Raw genomic sequence first — 12,229 nt, 5'->3', positions numbered from 1 at the left:
CACCCACTGGTCACTATGGGACTCCACCTCGGAGCCGGGGGAACTCGGATCCACAACCATTACTACCACCCATGCTATGAACAGCTGCTGCTGTTTTGCTGTGGGATTCTGAGTCCTAAAACCTGCCCTTTGCTTTATTTCCCATCCTTTTGAGGAAGATCTTGCTCATCTTTTAGCTGTACCATTTGAATTATTCTAAACATCTTCAGAGACATGTTCTTGTCAATCTTCTTGAGTACTTACCGTACTGGTAATACCTCCATATGTTTTTTGAAGACTTTTCTCATACACACTAGAAACGTATTCTTGATTAAGGGACAGTTTTGTGGATGTCTCACGATTAATATGTTCATCTTTTGAGATAAGATGTGGTAACTTTCCAAGAGTACCTTTCCTTTCTCTGTTTTGTATTTCTTTATTCTCTGTGCCCTAAAGAAGGTGGTTGACAGCATTTGGTTTAACACTGAAAAAGGTGTTGGCGCTAATAGCGTGGGGACCGGAAGGCTTCTGGCATTGAAAGAAAACACAAGATACACCAAGGAGATTCTTCTATCGAAAGAGTTTATTATTTTCATTTCTATGCAAAGATTTCAACTCTGCAAATCATAAATCATAATATTGTGACTGCATATCAAAGGATAGTACATAATCTCTTGTACAATAATGAAAATGAGTAAGTTTTTGATTTGATGTCATTAATTATTTATAATCAGACTATTATAATGTGTTTATCTCCCTCCTATGGTACCATACCTGAAGTTTTTAACATGGTGTAATGTGTTGATTAGAATTGAGGTACGTGTGATGAATGATTGAGACATTTATGAGAGAGCGTTGAAGTTTTATATTGTTTTGTGAAAAATGGTTGCTTTTATCTTGTTGTACGTAATTAGAATATGTTTTGATTTCTGAGTATTTTTTTGGTTACTACATATGACTTTCCACAAATGGGCAGTTACTTTGTGCCAGCATGAGAAATGTATATTGAAAAGGTGAAAATCACTAATAAAAGGTTCTGTGAAAATATATATAAATATGTATTTTCTATTATAATTCTTGGCTCAATGTTTATGCTGTGAATATGCAATATTATTGGATTTATACGGATACAAAAAATATATGGGACTGGCAAGTGTTTTCTTTACTTTGACCACCCTCCATTCTTTTTCCTCCAGGGGCCCTCTTTTTCTTTTCAGTCAAGAGCCTCTGGATAATCTTCAACAATCAACTGCCCATGAACTCTCAAGTAGAATCAGTCTCCACCTTCTGCTTAAATACAATGAGGATGCTGACAAAGGTTTTCAATGGTGCCCCACGACACGCAGACCCGTCACCCAATCCCTCATCACCAGCAAACTGGACTACGGAAACACCCTCTACTCTAGAATAAACACACAACTGACCAGATGACTCCATACCATACAGAATGTAGCAGTTAAGCTCACTAACCAACCATGCCACACACATATCACTCTGCTTTGCAGGGAGTTCCATTGCCTTCCCATCCACAAACAAGCATTGTTCAAACTCCTCAAGAAAACAGTAATGGCACTACACAACACTGGCCCAGCATATCTCAACAACCAATTTAACTTCCACAAACTCGTCAGACACCTCCACTCAGCTGGATTTCTACTTGCAAACATCCCACACATATGCAGGACCAGATCCGGCGGCCATGCCTTCTCCTACATAACCTCTGAAGCCTGAGTTAGCCTACCCCTGCACATCAAAGCCACTTTCTCATTTATTATTGAATTCCGCAAGAAGCTGAAGACATGGCACTTATAATAGGCCAGCCTTCAAGCCAAGATTGTTCCTGCATCAGTACTAAGATATCCTCTGGGCGATAGCGTGCTCTACAAATATGCATAACATAACAAAACATAACCATGGCTGTGGCAGGAACAATTGCTCTGGCTCAGTGTGGAGCTGAGAACCAGGGGCCAGATTTATCAAAGCGTTGCATTGTCCTTGCATGACGCAAAGTAACTCAAGGGCATCACAACACTAAAGTCAGATTTACCAAGCCACGCAATCCTTGCGATGCTTTGTAAATCTGGAGTAAAGCAGGGCAGCGCAAGTCGCTACCTTGCGTTACTGCACTCAAGGGAGGAGTTTATGGGTGGAGCATGAGTGTACCCACGCATCCACCCATGGATTGTGGCGCATTCACAGATGTACCACAATTGCTAGACCTGGGAAAGCATCAAAATGCTATGCCTTCCCAGGTGAGGTGTAATGAGGAGAAATATCTTTATCTCTCCTTTGAGACGTTTTCCTCTTTCTATTTTGCAGCATGCAGCACACATAGAAAGAGGAAAAAGCCTCAGAGGATTGGTTTTTTGCATGAAGGTGTCCCTTCCTGCACAAAAACAATCCTGCCTTTATATTTATGTTTGATTTACGCTGCCCATTATTTTATATGTAGATACCTGAAGGTGAAGACCTTAAACGTACAGAATATTTTGGGCTCATGTATGAGAGACTTGCATCGCCAAAGCATCACTTTTTTTGATGCTCTGGCAGCGTAAGAATCATTCTCAATCATACCTATGAGGCTGTGCAAAATCACCCAGCATGGCTTTGCATTGCCTCATAGGTATGGAGTAAGACATAGCAGTGCAAGTTACTGCGTTGCCGTACTCTGCATCAAGGAGGTGTTCCTTGGGCTTTGCATGGGGTTCCCAAGCAAAGCCCATGGGTTTTGATGCTGCCCCCTATTTACAAAAACATGTAAACCTGGGGAAGCTCCAAAAACGGATGCCTCTCTAGTAGAAGCTTAACGTGGAGAAATGTTTTCATTTCTCCTCGTTTTTCACCTTTCCATGTGTGCTGCATTTTTCTGCTCACATAGAAATAGGAAAACGTCCCTCAGGATTGTTTTGGTGAAGGTAGGTGCCTCTTCCCGTTCAAAAACAATCCTGCTACGTTGGTGCTAGGCAGCAATTTGTGATGGGAAAAGGACTGGAATCACTGCATTTCATAAAAAGGTCAGAAAGGAAAAAAACACGGGAAACATGCCAAAGGATGCCAGGTCGAACAGGGGCATTTATGGTTGTCGATAGATGCTGTTGATGAGAACCTGTTTCTAGCAAATTTTGTCAGAGGGGGTCCTTACGCCTAAAAAGGTTTGACAAGGGGGTCTCGACATCAAGAAGTTTGAAGACCACTGCTCTAGCGCCATGTATTTCACGGAGGGAAGAAGCATGTCAGGATGGTGCCAGAGGGAGCATTTTTTAAACTGAAATCTGCACTCTCTATGGCATAAGACACTCCTATTCCAAGCTTGTTCTTGTTGGGCGAATGCTGGTTTATTCGTTCTACATCAGGGCCACAATATTTTTGCGAAGGGCACATTTTGTGCCTCTTGCAAAAATACAACTAATTCTTCTTTTTTTTCTTTTGCAGCCCACACAATTTGGCAAACCAGCCTGTAAATTCCTGGGTGGTCTACCTGAAGCACACCGGTTTATACACTACTCACAAATCAGCACTCTTACGCACACACACACACGCACACACAAGAAATGCATGCACACACAACACAAGCTGACACACACACAATACCACAAGTAATGCATAAATCATGCACTGAACTTGGCAGATGCGAAATACCTTAATATTGTCTTCTTTTTCCAGCTCAGTGAGAAAATTCTGAATTTCGTGGGATACCGCTTTTGTTCTAGAACCCTGTAATATACACGACATATCAATGAAAAACAGTTGTCACAGCTATAAAATATATCACCAAAATATAAATGTGCTCTATGTTTTGTATGGTAAATGACTAAATATTTAGATTGTTTTTTACATGGTCCAGATGTATTTTCACTCACCCCCGTCACATTCAGCATTTGTCCAATATGTTTGAAAACATTATTAAATTGCTCTCCGGTGAAAGGCACAGCTGGAAGCTTCCCGCCAATCGAAAAACCTCCATACCTACAACCAGTAAATAATAGACATTCATTTGAACACTCTTCAATACAAAAAAAAAGGAATACAATATTTGGGCAATTAAAGTGAGTGAGACTGTTTATGTCTTCCTTTTACACCTAACACCCGCAATTCCACTTGAAAAAATACACCTTTGTACCTACTTGCACCAGTACATGGTTGGTGTTGGACTTTGCCCTTTCTGCACGGTCATCCCTGAACTTTTTGCATTCCTTCTACCCTTTTTTAGGTCTCGGCTGGAGTTGGAGCGCTCATGCGCTCCTCGACTGCGAGAGTCACAGTCAACAAGTCAGTTACGAGAAGGGGACTCGAGTCCCGCCCTCCTTTCCATTGAGTAGCGTCAGCGTTTATGGTAAACACTGGCTTCCCATTGGAAAGAAGGGTTTTTCGTTGCCTCCCTTTGACTTTTTGGGCCGCCCACCCGGACTGCCTCACCAGCTTCACGGCTGTTGCGAAGACTTTACTTATCTACTTGTTTATCTAACAAGCTGATAAGAAAGTCTTCCCGACAGCTGTGAAGCAGGCACGGAGCTCGAGGCGCACAGGGTCACAGGGAGGACAGGGGGATTCCAGCAGACTCTGTGTGTTTTCCTGCTGAGGGAGCTTTTTTTTTAATTATCTGGTTTTGTCCAATTAATCAGGTTTATTTGATTGTTTGTTACGTTTTAAAGTGGACGTTATTTGCCAACAGCGTCCCTTGCGCTCTTTCTTGTTTGTTCTCCTTCGCCTCAGCGAGAGGGGGAGGCGGTGGAGGAGGGCGCAGGGCCCTCCCAGGCCTTGCCTCCACCTGGATCAGTATGGAGCGGAGGGGGACGCCATGAGTTACCGTATTACTCTGTCTCTTGCGCACTCCCACCATTATCGCTCTTTGTCGCTCTCCCACCACTGTATTGCTTCCTGTCTCGCACACTCCCACCACTGTATCGCTTGCTGTCTGGTGCATTCCCACCACTGTATTGTTTGCTGTCTCACACGCTACCACCACTATCACTTGCTGTCTTGCCCCTTCAACTTCAATGTTTGTTTTCTCACCCACGCTGCCTTGTCCTTTCCCCCACCTACTTTACTGTGGTCCTTATTGCGACCCTGCCTGATTTATAGCACACGTGCACCTACACCTTTTAATAAGTCTCATGCCCACTTTAACTCCCATTGGTCCCTGCTTTTATGCCTCTAGTCCTGGCTGGGCTGTGCCTACTCGACTCTCCTTGCACAGCGCAAACGTACGGGAATTTGAAAGCGTCTGAAGGAACTTCTGTGAGCAGCGCTATGCGCTTCACTTTTATTGTTACTTTAATGAGCTCGGCGCCTGCTAGGTACACCGCGCTCACTTTATTTAGTTATATTTTACATTTAGGTTAAATAAAGTCCTGGCTGGGCCGTGCCTACTCGACTCTCCTCGCGCAGCTTAAACGGGCGTGAATTTTAAAGCATCTGAGGGATCTTCTGTGAGCAGACACAGGCGAGAGGGCTCGTGTGCACATTCACCGGCTCTAAGGCCTCCCAGAAACACCAAGCCGCTACGGCTACTGCAAGCTCCGCATCGGCTGGATAGAAAGCGGTGTGTGCACAATACGCTGCTGTGACAGCCGCTTGTGCACCAAGAGCTCCGGCCTCTAAGGGCCTCTCGTGGACAGACACTGTCTGCAAGGGCTGCTTGTGAACTGCAGCAGTTACATTGTCAAATACAAGTCAGCCTTTTTAAGTGACTTTTTAATCCCAATAAAACTGGCCATCTTCTCCCAGATCCTCACTCCTTCCCTCTCCTCATGTTTACCAGTTATGCCTTTCCTGTAGATAAGCCAATGATATATGGGGTATCTGTACTGGGCTTAAAGGTAATTTTATGGCGTCTTCAATGCCATACTGGAAATCTCCCCATTGTGGAGGCCCCAGGTGTGCATTGAGATGAAAGGGAGTTTTACAGTCTTCACATACCCTTCCGAGAGCCACTCCGATGTTAACTACACATAGGCAGGAAGGAATTTGCTTTGTGCCCATACAATCTTCACATCCCCTTCCGAGAGCTTGTGTTGCTGATCGAGTGAATGTTTCTTATACCTATATGTTTGATGCCTAGGCAACAAAAACACCCCCATTTGGCTCAATATTGTTAAAGAGCTCCCTAAAACTATATTTTAACCAAAAAACATCACCTTAATATTTTTTGCCATTGATAAACATTGTGAAGGCTAGGGTGTTCCCTGGCCTAAGCCTTTAATGACGTTTGAAAAGTGCAGAGAGTTTGGGAGATAAGTAACCATTCCCAACAAGCATTGGAAATGCAATAGGTCTCGCATTAGAAAAGTTGGAGCTATTAGTCTTGTAAATGTAATACTTTTTAAAGTTATGTTTATGTTTTTATAATAGCAAATGTATTAATTTTGTTATTGTAAATGCCAATATTTATAGCATTTGCAAATGTGACACCTATAGCATTATTTAACATCTTTTTGTGACATTTGTAATAAAGCTTGAAACATTGAGAGAACATATTTGAACAAGTGGTGCTGCTGAATGATAATGTGGTGGTGCTGAGTGATGCTGTGGTGGTGCTGAGTGGTAATGTGGTGGTGCTGAGTGGTGCTGGGGTGGTGCTGAGTGATTCTGTGGTGGTGCTAAGTGGTGCTGTGGTGGTGCTGAGTGATGCTGTGGTGGTGCTGAGTGGTGCTGCTGAGTGATGCTGTGGTTGTGCTGAGTGATGCTGTGGTTGCGCTGAGTGATGATGTGGTGATGCAGAGGGCAGAAAGGCACAAAAAACGAGTCTAACAGAGGGCAGAAGGGCAGAAAAACAAGGGAAAAACGAGTTTAACAGAGGGCAGTAGGGCACAAAAAACGAGTCTAAAGGGGGGCAGAAAGGCACAAAAAATGAGTCTAACAGAGGGCATGGAAATTCAATGAGGACTTTCCAGGTGGCATATGGACTCATAAGTACAGCACACGGAAAGTTAACAACACAAAAGGGTTCCAGTGACCAGAACTCACAATATGGCACGAATGAGATACAAAAGTAGAGAAAAAGCACCCAACCACTTTGATGAAAGCAAATAGAGTATATGAATTAAATACACACAGGACATACAAATGGGAGGAATAGAAGTAAGAAAGCAAGCCCAAGTGAAGTATGTTTGTCTTGAAAGGTTAAGGGAATGGATAGAATTGTGATCCTTGTCCGCTGCCAAATTGCATGTTTCTTGGATGGGCTTGACTATGAGCACACAAGCGAATCGACAAGCAAACCGGATCACCCCCATGTCAACAGCCAGGTTAATAGGAAAAATGAATACTCTACTCAGAAGCCAGCATTGTAAGGCTAACATAGAATCCCTGGCAAGGTGCACAGTGATGTAAGCAGATGGTAAAAAGACAAGCAAGTGTAAGTACAGGCTGATATCAGCTGGTAAATCCCTAGATGTTAATTACTCTTGCGTGCTGCTACTAGAGAACATGCTCGTTGCTGTGGATGTCTGTTAACACGTCATCTGATGTTTGCAAGGCAAGCGTGGAGGCATAGAGAGAGGCTTTATACAAGGAGAGCCCTTGCCCCCATTAAAAGGTGCAGGATTCACAGGAATCCAACCATGGCAAGGTGCCTGAACAATATGATGGGGGCATAATACCACGTGCTCCGAGTTGCATTAAACAAATCAATGATTTCTGGGACTTGCAGTTTTTGTTGGCTTAAATTGAACCAACTTAAGTAAGAAACATTATAACAATGATTTATACAAAAGGCCAGCGCTGCAACCGATGTCTTCCGACCAACGAGTGATTTGATAATGCAGAACAAGGAATTTTTTTAGTATCCAGTCAGGAGGGGGTCATTTCAAACGAGCAAAGCCGAGAGGTTTGGCTTTTGTTGAAGAGATTGGTACAGTGCAAACGTGTAAAACGGATACAATTTGGGAACATTTTTACTTTATATCCTTGATGCAGTACATTGCAGAATACGAGAAGCAGTGTACGTTAAACGGTGTAAATATTTTAAAGAAACGTTAAGGCCAAAGATGCATGGCATGGATTTCGGGAACGAACTTCTCTATGTTCATCCTTCATTACTGACATGGACATATTATTGGACAACCAAGAAACAGCCTTGAGAACAAGCGTTCATGTGAAGCAGGGGAGGGGGGGGGGGAGAAATGCGAGACAGAAAGTACTGCTGGCCGGCCGTGGGCAGTGAATAATTAGGGGAGGAGAAATGTCCGAGGCCGAGCGAGCGCATGCTGGGGGAAGCTTCAGAAGCCAGTGGGAGGGAGGCTGATTGCTTTGATGTGGACGCAGATGTTGCCTGTGGGGGGGAAAAGCGCGTGCGTACAGCACACAGAAAGTTAACAACACAAAAGGGTTCCAGGGACCAGAACTCACAATATGGCACAAATGAGATACAAAAGTAGAGAAAAAGCACCCAACCACTTTGATGAAAGCAAATAGAGTATATGAATTAAATACACACAGGACATACAAATGGGAGGAATAGAAGTAAGAAAGCAAGCCCAAGTGAAGTATGTTTGTCTTGAAAGGTTAAGGGAATTGACAGCATTGTTATCCTTGTCCGCTGTCAAATTGCAAGTTTCGTGGATGGGCTTGACTATGAGCACACAAGCTAATCGACAAGCAAACCGGATCACCCCCATGTCAACAGCCAGGTTAATAGGAACAAGTTAAAAAAAATAAAAGGAGAAACGCGTGACACGGCCTGGCGGCCGTGAAAGTGAAAGTTGGGAGGGGGGAGGAGAAACGTGAAGTGAAGTGAATAATTAGGGGAGGAGAAATGCCTGCCTGAGGCCCAGCGCACGCTGGGGGAGGCGCTCGCTGGACAGGGAGAGGGTGGGAGGACCTAAAGTGAAGAGCCAATGAAAGAACTTTAAAAAAGTGCATGTGGCTAGAATGCGCGTCCTTGTGTTCACGTGAACTGCATGAAATCGCCCGATGGTTAAACTCTGGTTAAGCCCCACTATCTCTCGCAAGCTCAATGAGCACGCGCATTGACAGGCGAGACCTAAAAAATACTGTAGCATGGTTCAAATACAGCTACAAGTGTGTTTACAAAGTAATATAAAGCAGGAATATAAAATGTGTAACAGCACACTGCAGTAAGCATAAGCATGTTAGACATGCGGATATTTACAGAAGTTGTTAAAAACGCTGCTGATTTTTGCCCAAAAAATAAAAAGCTCTCTTCCATAGTCTCTTGGCAATGTTAAGTGTTGTGAAGGCTAAAGCGCATCTCCGGCCTACGCTTTTAGTGATGTTTGTAAATGTATTGCGATTTATATAGCGCACGTATCACCCGAAGGCATCAAGGCGCTTGCCTTGGGAACCCGTCCTGGTATTCCCCTGTGAGATAACCCCAGCAGGGTATCCACTAAGCATGGGCGAATTTTGCGAATCTCGCGTTCGCGAATTTTGCGGATTTGCGAACTCGCAATCTGCAAAATCCGCGAATTCCTGCGAATTTTTTTTTTTGTGTTGGCGCGTGTTTCTGCCAGTTCGCGAGGGTTTTTACAATTTCGCAATTTGCGAACTTACCTGTCGGGTCGCAAGTTTTGCGAACTTGTTGTTTCTACGTGTCCAGCCTGTTTGGGACACTCTTCTTCATCACTGCCACTCTCTGTCACCACTGCCACTCTCTGACTACTCATGCCACCCTCTGGCCCACCCATGCCACCCTCTGTTTCATCACCACACCCTCTGGTTGTCCAGTGTACATTATTTTCGGCAAAGCAAAGCACACCTTCCCTGCCTCAAGTGACCTGAATTAATTTGGGGCTGATTAATGTGTCACGGAATATTTTTTTAGCTGGCACCTGCTTCCTTAGTGCTTCCTGATTAGTGATCTTTTGCACTTGCTAAGTGCTTTCATTGTTGCAAAATTAGTTACAACACCTGCCCTGCCCCAACTGACAATAATGAATTAGGGGCTGATTAATGGATTTTAACTTCCAGCCTGGCTCCTGCTTGTCTCCCTTAGCTGTAATTCAGGACCTTTGTGGCATATGTGTAACTATTCTGAGGTTCAGAGCAGGGTCACATAATAGTTGCAACTGGCAACTGAACTCTGGAGGGGCCCCTCAGGAGGCACTACAGGAAATGGCTACTAATGATGAGCCTGAACTTTTGAACCTGGTAAGTAGTTTCAGTTTTGCTAAGATCGTATTTCTGCAATTTAGCACTTACTCGCGGGGTGCGAAGTTGTACTGGCAAGCCGCGAACTCACGCGAACAGTGCGAGCAAGCCATAAAATCCGCTGCTCGCGGATTTGCGGATTTTGCGGGAGATTCGCGGATCTCGCGGATTGCGAATTTACCGAAAATCCGCAAAATCCGCGAGCGAAACGGATTTTCCGCCCATGCTTAGTATCCACAAGGTGAAAGCCAGGCATCCCGCCGCGAGGGGCCGCAGTGGAGATTAAGCAAGCTATTGCCCAGAGTCACAGAGTGTGAACCCGTGAGTCGAGTAGGCACTGGAACGAGAATTATCGAGTATGTGGAATTTTTGAGCCCAAGACCCGCTGAGGCGGGAAATTGAACCCTGGTCCAGGACCGATCTCAGCTTCTGGGTCTGCCGCCTCTAACCCCTGAGCCACACTTCTCCACTTTGAAAAGTAAGGAAAGATTAGGAATGAAGTAAACATCACCAAGGAAACACTGTAGTGCATTTTAAATCAGCTACAAACAAGCATGTGCAATGCAATAGGCGTCGCATTTACATGAGTTTAAGCTATTGGCATTGTAAATGACAATGCCTTTTATTTATGTTTTAAAAACGAAAACAAAAATAAAAAGCATTGTCATTTGCAATGTCAATAGCTCAAACTCGCCTAAATGCGAGACCTATTGCATTGCAAATGCTTGTTCTGACATGGTGTTGGTTTTCTAGGACTCTGGGCACTTTAGCACTTCTGTCCAGTGTAAAGAGCTTGTGCTCTCGGTGGGTAACATGGTAAAGATTGGTCTACACCTGTTTGGCATATTTAATTTACCTGTCAGTCCCTCGTAAAGTGGTATTTCAGATACCCGGGCCAGTAAAGGAAATGCTAATGGTGGGCTTGCAGCGCTGATTGTGCCACCCACTAAAGTAGCCTTTCAAACCTTTCTCAGGCCTCTGCCATTACAGGGCTTGTGCGAGCAGTGTTACTGCTGCTGTGACGTGGTACCTTGAGTGTATGCCATGTCTGTGACCCCCTTTTATTACATGTAAGTCACCCCTAAGGTAGGCCCTTGCTATCCCTATGGGCAGGGTGCATTGTAGGTGAAAGGTAGGACATGTACCTTAAGTGTGTGACATGTTCTGGTAGTGACAAACAGCTATTTTGGTTTCTCACTGCTGTGAGGCTGCCCTCTCATAAGAATGCATTGGGGATTCCCTGATAAGTGTTTCAGTGGTAATTCCTGATATGAGAGGAGCAGCGAGGTCAAGTCTGGTATGTTTGGAATGGTAATAATAAATACTGCGCAATGGTGTGAGCAGATTTATTATCACTATTTTAGAAATGCAACTTTTAGAAGTTGTCACTTCTGTGTGCTATGTGTCTGCCTGCCTGATGTGTATTGCATGTCTGGCTTGGAGTAACAGGGGCTGGTGAGGTGTGTGTGACTCCAGGGAGGGCATGGTGAGTCAGCACTAGGGTGAATGGCAGATCTGCAATTGGAGTAGTAGAAGGAGGAGCCCACTGACCCTGAATAGGTCTGTGCCTGCCTAGGTGAATGCTGGCTCTGCCCCCCTGTGGTGTGTCTGATGACAGAGCCCCAACCTGACAAAGGAGGGTAGTAGCCCTGTAAACAAAGTGCTCCACACCCCCTAGAACCAGTTGAGGCAAACAAAGAAAATGTACTATAAATATTGGGGTTGTGACCCCATGTCAGTGTGCTTACTTGTGCCTGTTTTGGGAGGCCGAAGGACTGCTGGGCCAGGAGGAACCGCTGTGGGACACAGCTGCAGTTTCCTGAGGGTCCATATGTGCTGTAATGTTCTTGGTGTATCCTTTTGTGTTATATGTACTGGATATAGGACTGTTTCCCACTGTATAATTGTTCACCCATTTTTTCAGAGTTTTTACGATTGATTAAATTTTTAGCCGGCTGGACAATTTTTCTTATAGTACACACTGTTGTCTATAAATTCATTAGGTGTTTTATCTTAATTACTATATTAAAGACCCTTGTTTTTTGTAATAACTGTTACCCCTGTCCTTGATTACCTAGAGGGTTCCCTTGTTGTTTTGAAATAGTATGATGCGCAATCGCCGGAGTGCAAGGGATTAACT

The 12,229-nt window shown here is 44.3% G+C and overlaps 1 protein-coding gene across 1 annotated transcript in view; it reads right to left on the bottom strand.

Moving 5' to 3' along the window:
- The window catches only part of ABCA4 (ATP binding cassette subfamily A member 4), a 1,055,123-nt gene that overhangs the window by 221,301 nt on the left and 821,593 nt on the right, over positions 1-12,229 (bottom strand). The window contains exons 33-34 of the mRNA XM_086957892.1: positions 3,840-3,945; positions 3,619-3,693 (exon numbers count right to left, since the gene is read on the bottom strand). Coding sequence (XP_086814018.1) covers positions 3,619-3,693; positions 3,840-3,945 — 181 coding nt within the window. The remainder of the gene's footprint in view (positions 1-3,618; positions 3,694-3,839; positions 3,946-12,229) is intronic.

Source organism: Lissotriton vulgaris, chromosome 1_1, assembly GCF_964263255.1.
Source record: "Lissotriton vulgaris chromosome 1_1, aLisVul1.2, whole genome shotgun sequence".
Taxonomy (NCBI): Eukaryota; Metazoa; Chordata; class Amphibia; order Caudata; family Salamandridae; genus Lissotriton; species Lissotriton vulgaris.
Note: the sequence above shows the minus strand (reverse complement) of the source record. Positions and strands in the feature narration are given on the sequence as shown.